At 41.8% G+C, this 21,128-nt stretch overlaps 1 protein-coding gene across 4 annotated transcripts in view; it reads left to right on the top strand.

Annotated features, from left to right (window-relative positions):
- Window positions 1–7,789: 7,789 nt before the first annotated feature.
- The window catches only part of RAP1GDS1 (Rap1 GTPase-GDP dissociation stimulator 1), a 151,422-nt gene continuing 138,083 nt past the window's right edge, over window positions 7,790–21,128 (top strand). For 3 of the 4 annotated variants that reach the window (XM_006130131.4, XM_075929640.2, XM_006130130.5), the window contains exon 1: window positions 7,801–8,238. In XM_006130131.4, the coding sequence (XP_006130193.1) occupies window positions 8,235–8,238 (4 nt within the window). In that variant the 5' untranslated portion in view covers window positions 7,801–8,234. Of the gene's footprint in view, window positions 8,239–21,128 lie in introns of all 4 variants that reach the window. The other variant, XM_089778067.1, reaches the window with a different exon arrangement.

Genomic DNA, 21,128 nt, shown 5'->3' with positions numbered 1-21,128 from the left:
ATTATAAACATAGAATTTTAAAAGTCTGATTTTTATGTTGGCAGTATCCTTATTATAAAAGTGACTTCCTAAGACTAATCAAATATCTCTAAACATGTTTTAAGGAGAGCAGATTAAAAGAACTAGGCATAAAACACAGCATTCAAAAGGTATTTCAAAGAAAGTTTTACTTTTAACTCTTAACTTTTCTACACTGTGAACTTAAAATCCTTTTTCATGCTTATTAACTCTATTCATAGTTTTGCTACTGTTTCTTGCTTTGAATTTTGTTTTCCAAAACTATGTTGTCTGTTGGCATTTTCCCAAAATTAAAATGTACTATTCCATGCATCTGGAATAAACAGTGGTGCATCCAGATCTATGAAAGCTTTTTGGGTGCCACAAATCTTTCCATTCTAGGTATTAAGTTCTCTTCCCCCCAGGCTTTATCTAGTGACATACTTATCCTGCATTTCAACTGATTTTACTATCAGGTCTACCAAGTATGAGTTGTTTTACCAAAATTCATTTGGACTCTAAAGTATGGAGCTATCAAGGGATGCAGACCTTGCAATACCAAACATTGTGGTGCCTAGAGAGTGAGAGAAGGGGCAGGACTTGAACCCATCACCCTCTACTCAAAGACAATGCACATTCCCCCAGTCCACCCCAGCTCCCTATCTTTAACAGGGCCTTTATCCTGCCTTCCTAATGTTGGAATCAGCTCCATCCCTGGAGCAGCTAAGAACAAAACAATCCACAGACCTTGACTTAGACTCCTATACAATGAATGGGAAGAGATAAGCACTTTAGACTACAATCCACAAAACAAATATGGTAGGCAGGGAGCTGCCTAAATTAGTCAATGGGAGATGCTGACTGGGACAGCTTGAAAAACAACAAATAGTCTTGCAGCACCTAGCCCTATACCTCTCCTGGGTTATGTCTACATTGCATCCCTCTTCCACAAAAGCCTATGCAAATGAAGTGCAGATTAGCATATTGCCGTGCTTCATTTGCACAATTAATTAGGGGCCGTTTTTGCACAAGAGGCTTTTGTAGCTGTGTAAATGGCTCCTTTTTTTCAGGAAGAATGGCTCTTGCGCAAGAGGGGTTTTTTCGCAAAAAGGAGCTGTGTAGATGGCTCCGTTTTGCGTAAAAGCCTCTTGTGCAAAAATGCCCCAATTATGCAAATGAAGTGGCAATATGCTAATCCGCACTTCATTTGCATAGGCTTTTGTGCAAGAGGGATGCAATGTAGATGTAGCCCTGGAGATAGATGCCTATCTCTACTAGTGATCCTTGAACTGGGGGAAGATAGGTGTTGGGCCACAAAAGTCATTTATTTGGGCCCAAATTGGTAAGGGTACGTAGAATGTGTGTGTATTCACACCATACTTCCAGCATTTCCAAAGCAGAGATTTGTTATATGAGCCAAATGCATATTTATCAGTGATACATTTGTATTTTTTAGATCACAACACTTCATACACAGTAATCTAATTATTTTTGCATTTCAGTAACTTAAACATGGCCAAATAAAATTTATTAAAAAACACAATGATTGTGCATGACTAAAATTAGGTAACAATATTCAACTTGGAGATAGGTTTTACTGACCAATTATAGATCCCAGAAAGCAAAGCTGTTTCCTGGAAATGCTGAGAACCTTCACATTAGAATAATGTTAAGGGTGTATAATCTGAACAGGGTTGAGTAAGCTGCTCTCAATGTTAAGAGAAATAACCCTGAAAACCAATGTGTTCTTGCCACTAGTGGAACAGCATCCAATGTCTGTTCTTTTCCATCTAACATACTTCTCAGCTCTTCTGAATTGTGTCACGCTGCATGAGAGAACACATGCTACAGGTTTTCAAAGGAAAGCTAAGCCAGTGGTGAGGAGATGTGCTGAGCCTTTGAAGCTGATACAGTATATAAAAAAAAAATTCATAAAGTGATATGCAGTAGAAGGTCACAGTGACCTAGTTTTTTTCAGTTCTGATACAGGTCTTAAAACCATCCTTACTGGTTGAGAACACAGGTATATTGCTGGCTACATAACTTTGTTCTATAATTCTGAAATTCAAAGTGCAATTTTCATGGTATTTTCTCTGGGAGAGACAAGTTTTCATTGCTGAGCACCAGGCAGTCGTTCTTACTATCTCTTTCAAAGGATTTCTCGAATTATTCCTCCACCTCACTAAGGAATTAAATGACTGATTGGGGTACATTTAATGGGCTATAACATTGTTCTTTCTAATGTAAGCAGGGTCAGGGTAAGCTCTACTTTGACATCTGGTGGTAAACTGTGGCGAGTGGTGCAAAGGGACTTCAGGGGCTGATCTCATTTGCATAGATACACCCAATTTGCATAGATACACCCATCCCATCTAGAATGTGCTCACAGCAGCCCAAATGGTCACTTTGGCCACTGTGGGTTTCCCAGTCTCTCTGTTATTGAGGCAGGGGGGATAAAAGTGTTTTACCCTGATTATGTGAATCAAGGACAATGGAATGATGGAACTGTTTATGACAGAGGGATTCACCATAAACTAAGTAGCACTCGCTAGACAAGGGGCATGGGTTCCAAACCCAGTCAGATTGAGTGGTTGGGGAGGGGGGTCAGTTGGTTTTTGTACCTGGTGGTAAGGGCCTAAACAACACCAATCACACTCCCTTCTCTTTCCACTGTGGAATATCAGAACTAATTTGGATTCCATTAGGAGTCTAGCTGTGAGCTGCAGAGTTGACTTCACTGTGGAGCACTAGCACTGAGGCTTCTCTATTATGAGCTGAACTTGCTGGAGAGTTGAAATCACTGTTGCTGAGGGGAGCCTGGTGTTATGCTGCGGAAGATCTGAAATCACTGTGGCTGTGGGGAGCCTGGTGCTATGCTGCTGAGCTACTAGCAGAGCAGCTTGCAGGGACAACCAACAAGCACAGGTGGACAGCAGAACGGTTTGTGGGCACAACCAGCAGGTGCAGGCGGACAGCAGAGCAGCTGGTGGGGACGACCTGTGGCTGGTAGGAGCAGCAGCAGCCAGCCAGTGGAGCAGCTGCAGGAGCAACCAGCTGGCGGCCAGGGGCGTGGACCGAGACGGCTGGCAGAGCCAGACAGTTCATGGGACATCTGAGGCGGCTCACTAGACGACAGGTGGAGTGTGGTGGAGTGACTCACGTTGATGGCGGCGGCAGAACCTTACGGAGAGGCAGAGCCATCGGGCAGAGCCATCGGCGGACCACGTAAGGTGTGTCAATCCCCACCCCTCCAGGTTGGGATGGTAAAACTCAGCCAGGTGAACTTTTGAACCCTGGGGCAGCACTGACCCGGGGCAGAGACTTTTGGGGTGTTGGACTTTGGGTGATTTTTTTGGGTTGCTGGACTTAAGAGACTCTTTGGGTGTTGGACTTTTGGGACTTTGGGTTATTCGGGGCTGGGAGAAGGGTCTCTGCTCATGTTTGGTCTATGAATCTGAGTTGTGGTGTTTTCCCATGTTAATGCTGATGTTGGTTATCTCATGTTATTAAAGGTTTGCTGCTATACTGAGGCTCTGTGCTTGCGAGAGGGGAAGAACTGCCTCTTTGAGGCGCCCAGAGATGTATGTAAGATTTCCCAGGTCACTAGGTGGGGGCTCGAGCCGGTGTTGTATTACCTTGTTGGGAGGAGACCCCTAGATACTGAACCCAGCCCTCGCTGCTATTAATTCGGCCTGGCAAAAGGGTTACACTAATATCTATCATTAGCCCCAATAAAAACATAATACATTGCTTCTCTTTCCCAGTTCTCCCAAATACTGTACTTGTTTTTAATTATCTTTAATGACATGACCATTTCATTAATTTTAATGAAATTCACACAGGCTTTCCCAGTCATCTTAATACATCATATTTCATAGTGCTAACCTGTTATAGGATACAATGCACAATTGTCTTTCATACAAACTGCATCCCACAAAGCTTCTTAAATAACAAGAGCCAGAGGCTCCCTAAAGTTAGGATATAGTTACAAAGTCCAAGTAAAAAAATATTACTGAAAGATACGGAAATGAATAATCAAAGAAAAGGAAGGAAAGATATATTCTAGAAGAAATCTGAAAATTGGAGAAGATTGATGGAGCAGAAGAATACAGAAACCTTTTGCTTCTAGGATAATTTATGAATATCTGTGTTATATCAGCTGTCAAATTATGCAAATTGCAGATAAACAAATATCAAGTTGCTATTTAAATAATGTGCAGATTCAAAGCCCTAGGAAAAAAAATTACAAAACCCATGAATTGCATGTGCAATTTTTTAAATGATTTTTTCCTACATTTTACTAAAAAGATGATGGTATAGATTCTCCTTATCCCCTGGTCATGTATAAATACACAACATCAACATAATTGGATGTACACATAGACCTGTATCTATTCCCAGTAAAGTCAATAGCAAAAGTGCATTTACTTCAATGGGAGCAGGTTCTAGTGAATCATAGAATCCCAGGGCTGGAAGAAACCTCAGGAGGTCATTGAGTCCAGTCCCCTGCCCAAAGCAGAACCAATTCCAACTAAATTATCCCAGCCAGGACTTCGTCAAGCTGGGACTTAAAAACCCCTAGGATGGAGATTCAACCACCTCATCCAGGTCATTAATAAAGATGTTGAATAAAACAATTCCTAGAACCGATCGTTGAGGCACTCCGCTAGAAACCGACTGCCATCCTGACATTGAGCCATTGATCACTACCCATTGGGCCCGACAGTCTATCCAACTTTTTATCCATCTTACTATCTGTTTATCCAATCCATACTGCCTTAACTTGCTGGCAAGAATATTGTGGGAGACCGTATCAAAAGCTTTGCTAAAGTATCATAAGATTACAATGATTTAAATCAACAAACTGTATTGGTCTGTATCCCACAATCCTCTGTAACCAATAAAGTAATTTGTTAATAAAAAGGAACAAACAGGAGGGTGGAACAGATGCTAGATAGAAGCACTACTGGTATTGTGCAGGGGTAATTTGCAGTTGCTGTAATGTGAGGTTACTGCTGGTCCTATTTTTTTCTTGACTTATTCATATGAGTTGTCCCATTGCTTCCAATTAAACTACACATACAACTAAGACAAGTAGAACTGGCCCTGCAAAGCACCTATTATTCATATTCTGTGTTACTATTCTTAGGTAGTTATTCTGGCAAGGTGCCTATTAATGTGGAAGACTGGAAAAAATAAAGTACTCAGTGAAGCTCATCTACAAAAATAATGGTTCCAGAAGAAAAGTTGCAGACATAGTATTAAGTCCTTATGAGTAAATATTTTCCTGTCATTCCATATCCAGTTTTACAGAGACCAAATATTCTGGGGAAAACACCACCACCAATTCAATAATACTTCATGCTTCGAGTATTTCATGAGAAAATGCTATGTTTCATACATATCTTTTTGTTTAGAAAAATTTACATTTCAGTTTTAATATTTATGGTTTAGACTACACAAAGCATTTGGTTTTATCTATTTGAGGAAAATTTGTCATATATTTTGCCTTTCTTCCATTTTAGAAAGGGACATTGATTCTTTTGACCACAAAGTTCACCTTAAAATCTGATCTGATACTTTATTTCCCTCCCTCCATTTCTCTTTTTGTAAAGGGCATCTTTATTTGTAAATTGTTTCTATTAAAGAAAATGAGAGAAAATCAAGTTGTTGCTTACTGTTCAAAATCACTCCATCTACCTTTTCATAAGTGTGACATTTTGTTCAAATCCAATATGACACACAGTATGGCTTTTGGGATACACCTTTACCACTGCTTTCTGCTCTCACAGCTAACAGGCAAAAGTAAAAGTATTTAAAGATTACTTTAAATAGTTCCATCTACTGATCACATTCTGGATACAAGTATTTTTAGTGTTTACTTCTTCTTTATGACAAAAAATCACATCAGAAAACCTCAGCCATAGCAAAACAAGTTCACATTTGTGCAAGATTTAGGACTGCTGTGCAACAGTGAACATTCTTAATTTTCCAATAGCTTTTTGTTGAGTCTGACATTTTAAAGTCAAAAAACAAAACACAAAATAATTTACTGTTTGTTCTCCTTTATGAGGTATGATAGCCGAATAAGTACTTTTGGGAGGCAGAAGTTGGCTTTTTTGTTTCTTTAACTCATATCTTCCTTACATCTTTTTCCTAGAAGACTCTGGGAAAATGAGAGAGCTGGAAATGAGAGAGCTGTTTCACGCAGTGATTCCAAGTCCTCAAAAAACAGTTCTGTCCTCCAGTTTAAAAAATAAGTAAGTCACATCATGATACTGTAGTTTAAATTTTCCTTTTGATCACAATGGTGCAATGAATCCCACTGACATCAGGATTGTATCATTTTAATTGAGAAGAAAATTTTGCTGTTTTTTAGCAGAAAAGAAGCTACTACAGAGTTCAAATTACTATAAACATTAAAAACAAAAACAAATAAAAGCCCACTATCAAGAGGTCAGTTTATTATATATATTAAAAACTAACAAACATAACCCCACTATGAAGAGGTCAATTTATTCTAAATATTACAAACAATAACAAAAAAAACCAGGTGCTTTCTTTTTTGTGATATCTGTACAAATAAGATTGTAAATTCTGTGGGTGGAGACATTAATAAAATCTTGTATCTGTGAAGTATTATGCACATCTTGGACATTTTCTAGTAAGGTTTTATACTGTTACCCATCACTGAAATATGTGAATGTCTTCCATTTAAAATCAATAGCAATACTGAAAACCTGATTAGAATGTATGATGTCTCTGAGTCATCTCCTTTTTTTGGGGATCTGCTTGGGGGTACGGTTTTTGTTTAGATTTTTTTAAAGAAACAATTAAATTCCTCTTTTGAATGTTTTGATTAGCAGATGTTTAGGAATCAAAGAGATGGAAGTGCTGTGAGTGTCATTCTTGTGGCTGAGAGTCTATTTTTAAAGAGGAAATAATTTATTCTTCTATCATTACTTTGAAAATGAAAAATGGGATCAGACAGCATGTGTTGAACATGCTTTTCCTTGCCAGCATAGACCTAGATATGTTAAAATCACTTTAGGTCCATTTACTATGTTGGTTTCCAACTGTGGCCTTGTCTTCAGTGGAAAACTAGCCATTATCCTGAAGCCATTTTTTACAAAAGAGTTTCACAAAATCCTGCAAAACCCCAACAAAGAGGTTGTGTTAGCCAGTGCTAGTTCATGTCGAGATGGGTGATGGAGAACTTTTTTTTTTTAAATGATACTCTGGAGTATTATTTAACCAGACGCTGTTTACAAGGGTGGAATATGAATCCAATGTATAGGTCTTTACAAAACAGATGCAATTACCTGGCTAGATGGGCATGTCTCTGCATAGCTACCTCTTTCAATGCAAGCTCTAAACATGACAGAGGATAGCATATCCAAATGTAAAATGTAAATCTCCTTCCCTCATTTTCTCTGGCTGCCTTAACATGTCTGTTAGCATGTTCTGCAAATGATAAAACAACGACGAAAGAAGAACCCTCGTTTATACGAAATGACAATTGCTCTAATTCTGCTCCGGGAGGCTATGGGGGGAGGAAGGCTGCACAGGATCTGGGCTGCGCGGGCTGTAAAGCCCTTGGCATCGTATCGATCTGGACAGCTGAGTTTGTCTGCAAAGCCTCCGGCGCCCTATGGCTTTCTAGCCAGGGCGTCTGGATCCCCAAGGGCAGCCCGCGGGTGGGCAGGGCACGGAGAGGCCCGCTGTTCCGCACGCCCTGCAGGCAGCCCGAGGGGGAGAGGCCACGCGCGGAGGGGAGGCACCTCACTCCAAGCGGCTACTTTTCCGCCACCTCGCTAGCGCTGCTACTGTGCATCTCTGCGGCTGCCTCCGCAGCTCCTCCTCCCGGGGCTCTGGGTGTCGCTGGGCCGGGTGTCTCCAGAGGAGGGCCTTGCCCGGATGTACTACACTGACTCATAATCCAATCGACACAGGCAGCGAGACACACACACTCGCTGCGCTGAGCTGCGCCCGCTTCACTCTCCGCCTCCCGTCCCCGACAGCAGCGGCAGGGCTGGCCGGGCCCCGGAACGCGCGCAGCCCTCCCCCTGCCGCCGCCTGCCCAGGGGCTGCTCCTGCCGCCGGCCGGCTCGCTGCCGCAGCCGCCCCGCCCCAGGACCCTGCTGCTCCCGCCTGTCCCCCCCCGGCCGCTGGACTGAGGCGCAGGCGGCAGCTGCCCCTAGCAGGACCCAGAGAGCGGCTCCCCTCCCGGCAGGAGCATGGGTAAGTCGCCTTCCTTCAGCCCCCCCCCCCCCCCAAAGTTATGCCCTATGCGCCCTGTGCTGCAGCACCCGGGAGGCGGGAGGGCCTGGGCCCCGTGATGCCCAAGCAAGTCCGCGGCTCCTCTTCCCATCCCCCTTCCCCGCTCCCTGGCTTCCGTGCGGCTCCCTGTTTTGCATCCTCTCCCCCGTCGCACTGCTCCTGTTTCTCCCAAGGCCGGCCCCTTCCTCCCCCTCCCTCTGTGGCGGGCCGGTGGGAGGAGGAGGAGGTGGAGGAAGACGACTTCATGCAACTTCCTCAGCCGCTCTGGTGTTTCCCCTGGCGGCCGAGGAGGCTCAGGGTGCAGTTTGCTTTGGCAAGGGCTGTGCATGCTCGGCAGGGAATGCGGGGACTGGGATGGGGAGCCATCTCCACCCAGCCTGGGGGTGAACCAGGCGAGTGAAAACACACCAGTCCCTGCAGGAGGCAGCGACTTGCTCCATGCTGGACTAGCGGGGGGTTTACAGGGTGTGTTTTTCCTGGGCTGAGCTCCGTCTTTTGATCACTTCAGGGATAGAGAAAGGGGTGAGGTAGCAGGAAGCTGAAAATAGTCAGGGCACCTTATTTCTGAACTTAAATCAGCGGGTTTCCTTCTGTTCTGAAATGACAGTGCAAAGTTTCTGCAGGCTCGTGTGATACTGCCAGTTCAACCGTCCTGCTGGCCTTAGGTAGGCTGAATGTCAATTTTAATAAAGGCAATGCACTCAAATATAAGTTGCCTTACAGTTTATGGATACAGATTTCTTAGGTGGAAATCAAATTCTCTAAGTATCAAAAGGAGATTTGGAGCAAGTAGTCAAATAGTTCATTCAACAGACTGAGTTTCGCCTCTTCTGTTTGTGTCCTAGACAGCTGGATAATACATTACATAGACTACTTATGTTCCAGTCTTACCTCTGGTGTTCCTCTGCATGGAACCACAAAGATCTTCATTTTTACCCTGCCCCATGATTTTTAAATCACCACGTGTCTTGTGAAGAACTGCAGTCATGTTATCTGGCTGTTAATTCCAAAATCTTATTTGCTAATGGAGACCTCCAAAACAAACACACAATGAGCTAGAAAGGAGTGCTTTCTTATAGCCCAATGGTATGAGTGCTGAGGACACTATAATATACCTCATTGGGTTTCATCAGGAATTAAAGACAAAGCATCTCTCCCATAGAGGCAATGATAGTGCACTCTAAGGCTACGTCTACACTGGCCCCTTTTCCGGAAGGGGCATGTAAATTTCACCAGTCGTCGTAGGCAAATCCGCGGGGGATTTAAATATCCCCCGCGGCATTTAAATAAAAATGTCCGCCGCTTTTTTCCGGCTTTTAAAAAAGCCGGAAAAGAGCGTCTACACTGGCCCCGATCCTCCGGAAAAAGTGCCCTTTTCCGGAGGGTCTTATTCCTACTTTGAAGTAGGAATAAGACCCTCCGGAAAAGGGCACTTTTTCCGGAGGATCGGGGCCAGTGTAGACGCTCTTTTCCGGCTTTTTTAAAAGCCGGAAAAAAGCGGCGGACATTTTTATTTAAATGCCGCGGGGGATATTTAAATCCCCCGCGGATTTGCCTACGACGACTGGTGAAATTTACATGCCCCTTCCGGAAAAGGGGCCAGTGTAGACGTAGCCTAATAGTTTAAATGCAGGCTAAGAAGTCAGCAATTCCTGAAGTCATAATCCTAGATCTGACACTTACTTCTGCTGCTGCCTTAGATGAGTAACTGGTTTCTTTTGAGCCCATATACATCTTTTTGCCATTTAGTAAATGAAGATTTCGATAGATAGTAACAAACTCTATATTTTAGTTTCCTTGTCTGTAAAACAAGGATATTGCTTACCGGCCTTTCAGGGCAGTTGTGAAGATTGTCACTTTTATAAAGTGTTTGGAGGAAGAAACCCTCAGAAGCAGGTACTGAACTTTTTCTTGGACATTGTGATAGGGTTCTAGAAGTCTCCCATTTAGTTGAGATGAAAGGACAACTCCTTGACAACTAACTAGGAGATATTTAAGGACACTGGTCATTCCTACTTTTGTGATCAATGTCATAATCAAATTGCTAGTACAGAATGAATGCTGCATTGTACTCTACAAAAGGTTCCATTCCAGTGGTGGGTGAGTTTGTAAATTGCTCATGAAATCTTTCTAGCCAAAATTATTACATTAGCAGAGATAAGATGACTAGGAGGGTTTCCATTCAGTGTCTGTCAAGGATGCTCCTTAATTGTCCAATGCTTGTCTGTATTTCCGCAGTGTTGATTTCCCGGTAAATCAATCTCCCCGGGTTCAATTTAGGGGCTCTAGTACATAAATCAATCACTGATGGCGCCCCCATCGACTCTGGTACTCTACGGAATCTTAAGGAGTAAGGGGCGTTGACGAGAGACAATCTCCCACAGTGGGGATGCCATGGAAACTGGACCTAAGGTATGTCGACTCCAGCTACCCTAGTCATATAGCTGGAGTTGTGTATCTTAGGTCAACTTTTTTCTTTAGTGTAGACCTGGCCTGTCCAGAGAGATTACTGTTGACTAATACAAGAAATGCCCTGCTCTTATTTTTCCCCATCCCTGCACGCATCTGGACCGTATTCTTCTGCCATTTAGGCCAGTGGCCAACTTATAACCTCCTCTGTAGCAGCTCTTGTTGTTCTGAAGAGCCAGTGACCACAAACAGAATCTTCCCACAGCCAGCTAGAGGTTTTCTGTTAATTTTTTTTAATAGCAAACATGACAACTTTGAATGTTTAGAGTCTCTTGATTTTGTGAGCTTAATCATTGTAGTTGCTGTCCCTGCTCAGCTCCAGCATGCTCTCCTACTTTTATTTGTGCATTGCATAACTATTGGAAAGCCTCAGAAAGTAAGTATTGAGGATGAATTTTTGCAACACTAAAAATATCTTCTTCAAGCTGCTATTAACTTGGTAAATCATACTTAAAAATCAAGTATTTGCCACAAAGAGAACTCAGAGTGTTTCATGATTTAACATACTGAATATTCTACACTTAATAAGCAGGTCAGAATCGGATTAGTAGATTTATCCACTAATGATGTAAAATGGAAGCCTTGGAAAACATTCATATTCCAATCAAAAAATTTGTGCCATTAAAGAGATTCAAATGAACACGTGAGGCTGTAGGAGCTCTGCTGTTAAAATGCCTTTCTTGTCACTGAGGCACCAACAAATTATTTCTCTGTAATCATTCTTCTGGCAATGATTTGCTTCTGTAGGATTGAACTTTTTCCTATCATACTTGCCCTTTGCAAATTGTGCTTTTGTCCTTTGAATTTATATTTAAAAGTATTAATTCAAGCATTACTTTAAAAATGGTTGATTTTTAGTCTTAAACATTCCTTTTGCATGTTGCTAGATTTTTTTTTAACTGTTCTTGGAAATACAGCATTTTGAGCACTTCGGATGACACTCACGGCTGTTGTTTTCTGTACCTTTTCTAATGAAGATTACTTGTGCATTTTTACAATAGTACCTCTTGGTTGGTATTTTGTATCCAGCTGCTTAAAGATTAATCTCTTTATTTTACTTCCTGCAGCATAACTTTATGTTTTATCAATCTTGCAATGATACTGTGTCCTAAAAGACTTCACTATAAAATTATATGACATTTTGGATGATGGATTCAATTCATTCTTATTATGTATATTAATTTCTACCTGCAGATTAAACTTTATGGATTTAAGAGGGAGTCTGCATCTAAGTTTCTTTATGTCTTTCTACAGCACTCAAAACAATAGCTTCTGTGTGCCTCTTAAAAACGCCCACCTAAAACATCAATTCTGTCTAGATGGCTGTCTTATTTAAAGTATAGCCCTTTAATCTGTTCTCCTTTTGTTACTGACTCAAATCCAATCCAGAGAAACCTGAGTGAATAGAGATTTACATTGCCCATTTGAGGGCCCAGTTCTTTCCTACAGAGTCTGTACTCACCATTCAGTCTATGTGTTTCCTTGCAAAGTGTACAAAATGCTAAATATGCTCAGGGAGTGTCAGGATTTGTGTCAGCCGGGTGTTGATGGTGTTGAGCTATCACGTACAAACTCTGGATTGTAGATGGCACACTTTGGCAAAGATATAGTCCCCGTTTTCAGAAGATTGCTTTTGTGCATGCTTCCTTCTGTTCACCTTTTAGAAGGAGCGGAAGTGTGTTTCAGCAGGAGAGGCTGAATGCAGTGTGACTTTGGTGAAGAAAGGTTGAATGGGATTAATTTATTTTTCAAAAAAAAGATGTGTAGAGTGGCAGGAGGATGGAATTAAGTTGAAATAATCTTCCATTCTGAAAAGGTTCTTTTTGCTACTCCTCTCAATACTGTGCAGGCTATAGGGGAGAGTGGAAGACTGCTCTGGTGATAATGGGTATTGCCAAACTGGGAAAGTAAAATGTACTGCAATCATAGTAGAACTAAGAGGGTTATCTTATCAGCCAACTTCTTCTGCAGCTGTCCTGGATTGAATTCCATGGTTTGTCCACTGTCAGATGATAATATGATCAGTATCTTCTCCTTCCCTAAAACAGTTATTTTACATTAATATTTTAGATAAGTGGTCATAATTCACCACTAATCATCTTTACTGAAGGAAGATTGAAAACTATAATAGTAAGTCTTTCACTTGTAAATAGTGTTCCCAGGCTAGACTCAAATACTCTGAGAATTAGAAGTTAAAAATCCTCAAGTCTTAGTTATTCTGCTTCGTTTTCTTCACTTTTTTTTCTATGGTGTTTCCAAATCCCTCTCTTATTTATAATTACACTCGTTTGTTTATTTCCTCTGCTTTTCCTAGTTCATCTCCTATATACACGTCCCCCCCCCCAGGTTTTTTATTTCTCTTCTTGGTAGCATGTTTGTTCCCATAATTGCTGCTTTGTTTTCTTCAAATTTGATCTGTTCTTTTGCTCTCTCCTTTTTTCTCCAAGTTTTTATTTCAGTTTTATAATAGACACACATTCCTTGCTGACTTCTTAAATTATTTCTGTGTATTCTGTTCTCAGGAGACATAATTTTTGAATGAAGCCTTTAACCTACTGTTACAAACAAAGCTACTAGGCCTCTTTCTTACATAATAACAAACACATATAGTGGTTTTAACACCAGAGCAATGTTCATTAGGGAGACTAGTAAGAACTAATTTAACATTTTTGGCTTTTTCAGAAGTCCTCAACTGCAAGCTTCCAGGAAATTTTATTGAAAAATAAATCTATAGATTTATCTACATAGTCTAGAACTAGTTATATCAGTGTTTGAAAGATTCAAAAGAAGATTTTTTTTTTTTTGCTGCAAACTGGTCTTTGCTTTGGGAAATCACAGTATAGCCTCTATGCTGGTTGGTGCCCTCTGATTAGAATAAATACATTGGTGTTTATCACATCTCATTTTAGCAAAATATTTTGTTAGGGAAAATGTAACTTTTTTTTTACTTGTATCAGTTTTTGGGTTAACCAGAGACAGGAAATGCTGACCCAGTTTTATAGATGATGAAAGACTCACTTTTCATTGTAGACTAGTCTAATTGCATAGTATGCCTTTAGTGAGAGCCCTTGCTATCTATAACTTTGGAGGCATTCATTATCTTTTAGGTAGTAGTTTGTTTTCCATGGTAAGGATGTTTAGCAACCTTTAGGTTCCTAGATGTTACAAAAAAAGTACTTCCTCTTGAAATGTTGATGCATGTTCTTTAGCTAAATCAGAACTTTTTTAGGACAACTAATGAGTATCAGAAAAGGCATTTTTTCTGATAAGGGATTTTGAAAGTGACATTTTTCATTTTAGGTGTTCTGTTGCTTTTCTGTTAAACCCTCTTTCTAAAACAGCATAGTCTAGACATTTTAGGTTGGTTTCAATAACTGTTTGGCTACGTCTACACTGGCCCCTTTTCCGGAAGGGGCATGTAAATTTCACTAGTCGTCGTAGGGAAATCCGCGGGGGATTTAAATATCCCCCGCGGCATTTAAATAAAAATGTCCGCCGCTTTTTTCCGGCTTTTAAAAAAGCCGGAAAAGAGCGTCTAGACTGGCCCCGATCCTCCGGAAAAAGTGCCCTTTTCCGGAGGGTCTTATTCCTATTTCAAAGTAGGAATAAGAGCCTCCGGAAAAGGGCACTTTTTCCGGAGGATCGGGGCCAGTCTAGACGCTCTTTTCCGGCTTTTTTAAAAGCCGGAAAAAAGCGGCGGACATTTTTATTTAAATGCCGCGGGGGATATTTAAATCCCCCGCGGATTTCCCTACGACGACTAGTGAAATTTACATGCCCCTTCCGGAAAAGGGGCCAGTGTAGACGTAGCCTTTATGTATGAGCTTTATTCCACGGGACTGTTTTTGATAAGATAGAATTTTAAAAAATGAAGCTCTATGGAAAGGTGAATTTCAGAGTATTTCTTTTGGACCAAATGGAGTTGATCTATTTTACAAAAATTTACAAGAGACACAGATTTGCCCATTAGAACTTTTAAGTTCTGTAAAACAAATGGCTGTGGTTCAAGGAGGCTTCGAAGCCCTGTAGATAATCTCTAGAATTTGTGAGCCAGTGAGCTCTGGTTTAGGATACTTTGAAGATTTACATAAATCCTGGTGGTTTTGTAAACATCTTTAAGACAAATGGCTGTGGGTCAACTAGATTAGAAGTTTGGCAGACACTGAGAAGATCTTATTAGCTGGTTTATGAATTGAATTTGGATCCATGCTGTCTGGATATGGACACAGAACTCCATTTCAAGATACTTCTAACATCTGTTGACAAAGCCTGCATGTACTGTCAACTTCACCATGGGGGTCCCACTGAAAAAATGTGGAAGGTATTCAGACAGTAAACATACCTTGCAAGTGTCTCAGACATGCATCCCTTTGCAGACTCCACTGTTTGAAATCTGTGCAGTGAAATTGGTGGGTACCAAAGAACCTGAACATCTAACTCTCAAATTATATTACTAATAATTTATTTTGGAGGCATCATAAGTGACTGTTACAGTTAAAGTTGAATTGTGATTTGCTCTTAAAGTAGTATTAAAATTAGAGCTGTTAAGATGTGGTTAACTGGCTAATCAAGTAGTTGATAGTCGATAAGGGAAGGCAGCTTGGCGCAGTCCCAGCTCGCATTGGGTCCAGGATCTACCCCCGCTGCAGCTCTGCATTTTAAATGCAGTAAGAGCTGGGCTGCCTGCCCACTTGGCTCTTACGACATTTAAAATGCAGAGCCACAGCAGGGGTAGGTCCTGGGCCTGGCATGAGCTGGGCTGTCTGCCTGGACAGAAAACCCTCTGTCTGTGGCCACCCTGGGCCATCATGGCCAGTGGCTGCTGCCAGAGCAGCCTCTGCCTTCAGCAGGCCCAGGCTCACTGTGGGCAGAGGCTGCTTCGTGTATCTCTATTAAAGACAGCAGTGTGGAGGTGGGGGAGGTGGCACAGCAGAGATGGTGGTGGGGATGGTGCTTTTAAGCCATCTCAGCCTGGCTTCTGCTTCCCCCCTTGCTATCTCTGATACAGAGGCAGCAAGCGAGGGGAGGGAAGCGAGTAGTCAACTAAATTAACAGGTAAGCCTAGGTTTATTGGTTGACTCTCCAGTTTTCTTTTGCACATATATCTGGGAGGGAGGTTGCACAGTGGGGAGTATGAAATTGAAATGAGAGAGCGAGAGCGCGGGCTCTGGGGGGAATGAGCATGAGTACATCGAAAGGAACAGCTAGAGGGAAAGGCATAGTGATATTTGAGCTGGATTTTGAGGAAACAAGTGAGATTTACTGGTTGTTTGGAAACCTGAGGGGAACAATAGGCTTGTGCATGGGAATATTGGGTGTACTGTGGATCTCGGAGAATGAGAGCTCAGTACCTTGTGCTCAGACATTGGAACATGAAGGACTTTTCTGCCAGGAGGTGCAGCCTTGATCCATAGTTGACCAGAGCCTGCACCCCAGCCTGGTGAAAGTGAGTGAGGATGGGGAAGGAAGGGAGATGGAGTGAGCAGAGAGAGGCCTCCAAGAATGGGTGGCACAGGGGCAGAACCTCAGAGAATGGGGGGGGAAGGAAGTGGGGAAAGGGTATTTGGATTTGAGGTAGATCTTACATTTCACTTAAATTGAAAAAGTGATCTTGTGGTTAAAAAGGTTGGAGACCACTGATCTACACCTGAGTATCTGTGAGAATAATCAGCTACATCAAAATACTTTTCTTTCTCCCATTCCATAAAGATATCCCCTCCCCTTTTAACATCTTATACTTCACATACAGGTTGGAGACAACACTTTCATATCCACCATTCTGTTGTCTGCCACAGTGAAACTACTTCAACTGCCCTCCATAAGGCTGAAAACTATACTTCTCTTTGAACCTGTAGAATTACATGGTACCTTAAGGACAGATTCTGTGACAGATACAGTTGAATTCCAAAGCAGGAAATTGCAAATTTTGCCATCTCTTAACAGTTAGATTAGTCAAAAACAAAAACAGCCAAATAAATATAAGCTAGAAATTAATTGCCTTGCTTTTTCACTTGCCATTTCCTGTTATCCACTTTTTCCTCTTGCTATTAACTCTCTTCCCTCCACTCTTGTTTCTTTTGTTGCTTTCTCTCTCTCTCCAGTTCATTCCTCATTATTTAGTTTTCTCCTTTTAGGTTCTCCCCATGTTCCACCTCCTCTTAGCAATCTTTCAACCTCCCTTCCCCACAGATGTTTCCTACACTCTTCCCCTAGAAGGTCTACCACCTCTTTCATTCCTCACAATGGGCTTCTCTTCCCCATTCCTGTGGGTGACTTCCCCATTTCTCATTCTGCCTTTAACCCTTAAAAATCTGACTACAGTAAACTTCCGATAATCCGGCTCCTTTAGGACCCAGGGGGTGCCGGATTATCACATATGCCGGACTATCAGAAGGGGGGGCTATGAGGGGTCTGGAGTGGGGTGGGAGGGGATGCCACCCCAGGCTCCTCATAGCCCCCCCCTTACGATAGTCCGGCTCTGCCCCAGGCGTCCCTGATTCAGCCGCTGCTGGTCAGTTTCAGCAGCAGCTGAATCAGGGATGCCTGCAATAGAGCAGCTGGGATGCTGCCGGGTTGGTCCCGCAGCACCGAGGGGCGGCGCTACAAGACCAACCCCGCAGCACCCCAGCTGCTCTGCCCCAGGCGTCCGGATTCAGCCTGTTGGTGAAACTGACGCTGCTGGTCAGTTTCAGCAGCGGCTGAATCCCAACACCTGGGGCAAAGCAGCTGGAGTGCTGCCGGGTTGGTCCTGTAGCGCCGCCCCTCAGCGCTGCGGGACCAACTCAGCAGGACCCCAGCTGCTCTATCCCAGGGGTCCCCGATTCAGCCGCTGTTGAAACAGATCAGCGGCTGATTCCAGGAAGCCCGGGGCAGAGCTGGAATCTGATCTGTTTCAACAGCGGCTGAATCGGGAACCCCTGGGGTAGAGCAGCTGGGGTCCTGCTGGGTCGGTCCTGCAGCGCTGTCCTTTGGCGCTGCGGGACCAACCCGGCAGCACTCCAGCTGCTCTGCCCCAGGCGTCCCCAAGAGCATCTGGGGTGCTGCTGGGTTGGTCCTGCAGCCCCGAGGGGCAGCGCTACAAGACCAACCCGGCAGCACCCCAGCTGCTCTGCTCCCGGCTTCCCCTATTCAGCTGCTGATCAGTTTCAGCAGCAGCTGAATGGGGGAAGCCTGTCCGGCTGCCCCAGCACTTCCGGGTTCCTGTTGGTGCCGGACCATCAGGAGTCCCGGAGCATTGGATGCCGGACTAATGGAGTTTTACTGTACTATATTTTACTGCACTCTCCTCTTGGTTTTCACATGATTTTCTTTTCCAGTTTTAAAAAACTAGAGTTTCAAAACTTTCTGATTTTAAACAAATTTTAATTTCATTTTGTGAGCAAAACCAGAACTCATCTCCAACCCTTATTAAATCGTGTTTCACTTTTGCCTCCTCTCCTTGGATTAACATAACATGCTAATATATCAGGCAAGAACGTGAGGATATATTTTGTTTGAAAGAAACTATGCAAAACTAGGTCCCAGTGCTACAATTGATGCCACATCACAGATCCTTGTGCCTGCATGGACACTCCCTCTTCCCCCACGTCCATTGAAGTAATAGGGATCTTGACGGAATTAGTTGCAGGAATAGGGACTTAAATTTTGTTTTATTGAGGAAGCATTTTGTATGCAATCATCATTCCTTCCAAGATGTAGCTCAGAACTGTGGAAAATTGTTGGTCACAATGATGAAAGTTTGGACTCTGGGACAATTTTGACCATCAGCAGCATATTATTATTAAATTTATTATTTGACAAGTGAAGGAAGCTAATCAAAATCAATATAATACAGAAAATAGTGTCCACATTAAGATTAGTCATAATATGACATTAAAAAAAAAAGTCAAACCAATCACCCTCTCCCCACAAAAATGCCTGAAGTTCCACAGAGGTCAATGGGAAGTTTTGCTTAAAAATGTATTGAATGGTATGGTTTATAGTAATTTGTCCTATGCAAGAAGAAACTGATTTAGCATAGAAAAAATTCTGATTGTTATAAAATATTTATAAAATAAAAGGCAAAAGGTGGCATTGTGTCAGATTCTTAATATACACAACAATGACCTTACCTTTATTTTGTATGGCATAAGAAGGAAGAAATATAATATTTTCTAGAGTCAGTGTTTCAGCATCCGTCTTTATGTCTCTGTGGATAATGTTTTGATGTCTGATAGTAGTAAGGTCACATATTCCCACAAGGATTCAGGGACCTCTCTCCAGGCTGCAACGCTACACACAGTATTTCTAGTAATACATATCTAAAGAATGTGAATAGCTAAGGCTCAGAAGGCAAGAAACTTTGAGGAGAGCAAAGAGTGATTTTATCCACTTAACTAAAATATATTTTCATCCTCAAAGTTATGTGATATTCTTGTCTGTCTTTCCCAAGGCAACAGAAGTCCCCTTTGCAATGGAAGAGTAAGAATCCCAGTTTACTTTTTGGCAACGGAGGGAGGAAAGCATGCTCAGAAGTATTGAAAAAAATTCTCCTTTGATTTTACATTTTGGTCATAAATTTCATTTCAGCACACATGCCTAATATGAAACAGATGGTTGGATAGACAAATGCCCTAGCTAACAAGAGGTGGTCTGTTTTTTTAAATATAATTGCAATTAAATAGGCCTATTAATATATATCTATGGATGTGAGTTGTACTATTGTTCTAGCATACTCTGATACTTCAAATGCTAGACAGCTTGCATTAATTCAAAGACAACATATTTTAAGGACCACATAAGGTAAAGTTGCCAAGATTTCCAAGGTCAGAAATGGCAATCTATCTACAAAAATCTCTGTACAAAGTGAACTGGTTAATTTCTTGAAGACTATTATCAACAGTATGTTTCATAAATTGATTATTTTTGGCAGCTTCTCTGAAACACACTGCTATTTGACCTATGTTATTTTTAATATGGTTTCTCAAAATGTGTTCTCTTAAAAAGGACCTATAAGAAATATGTCTTTAAATCACAGGTGTGTTGAAAAGTTTTTGTTCAGATTAGGTGTAAAATGGGATTGGAGTTACAAATTTAATGAGTAGGCAAAAGATTTGGTACCAAATTTGATTTTGTAAATTGATTGTATGAGTTTTTTGCATTCATGGTAGAAATCTTAAAAAAGCAACCATTCTCTTAAGATTTTGACCACATCTGAAGTAGAATTGGAAAAACCAGGCCTCCTCTGGTTTTGGCCATAACCTGGAAACAAAGTGTTAGGTAGTTTTTTGAACTCCTGATTTAGAAATTGAAAGGCATTCGGAGAGAGGTTTTGGCCTCTCAGAATTTTATGTTGTTTTTAGAGAAACATCTTAAATAATGGAAGTGCTTAACAATAAAATCTGAGTGGTATCTCAGATTAACAACGGTATTTTGATATACAGGCAGTCCCCGGGTTACGTACAAGATAGGGACTGTAGGTTTGTTCTTAAGTTGAATTTGTATGTAAGTCGGAACTGGTACATATTGTAGGGGAAACTCTAGCCAAACATTTCTCCAGAGCTCAGTTTTATTCTCCCACACCTCACTTCCCTCAGTCCTTTATTCTCAAGCTGAAGTGTCTGCTGAGAAAAGCCGCTCCGCGTCTCCCTAGTCTGCTAGGGGGGGCGCTAGCTTCACGTCTCCCTGGTCTGCTGTGGGGAAGCAGCTAGTGCGGGGTTGCCTCACCCCGTTTGTAAGTAGGGATCCAATGTAAGTCGGATCCATGTAACCCGGGGACTGCCTGTATATGAATATAGGTGCGTATGTGCACTGCACTTTTAAATGTTACTGGTAAATGAACTGGAAGATTAATAAACTAGCAAAGCTCTTGCATCCAGCAAATTACCGTGGCACTTACTTTACTTTACATATCTGAATAATGATTTTTGTGTGGTTACTCATGTGATCAGTTGCTTTGCTGGATCCATGACCAAGACCTGTGTTTGGTGTCCAGTATTTCCCCTTTAAGGCCTGAACCTATATCTTGGCAGTTATGGGAAAGAAACTGACTTGAATGAATGGTTTTAAAATTTTAAAGTGACAAATATACAATCAACTGAATTTTAAACAATTTTGCCTAAAATATGATTTATATTTAAATCTATAGTGATCATCTGTAAGTGAAGGAGGATATCAGATTTTTTTTCCCTCTACAAATTAAATTTAGAAATTAAAGTAGATAAATTAATTTAGAAATCTTTAATATTTGATGAGCATCAGTGTCTTCCTAACGGCGGTTTACTGGAAACAATGCAACACTTTGTTTAACATTTTTCATTTTCTCTTTGCTGTGAGCTATAATAGGTTCTATAACTGAAGTTGGTTGACAGTAACAAGATAATGCTGGTATTACTTGTATAACT

This window comes from Pelodiscus sinensis, chromosome 4 (genome assembly GCF_052426305.1).
Source record: "Pelodiscus sinensis isolate ZL-2025 chromosome 4, ASM5242630v1, whole genome shotgun sequence".
NCBI classification, from domain to species: Eukaryota; Metazoa; Chordata; order Testudines; family Trionychidae; genus Pelodiscus; species Pelodiscus sinensis.
Note: the sequence above shows the minus strand (reverse complement) of the source record. Positions and strands in the feature narration are given on the sequence as shown.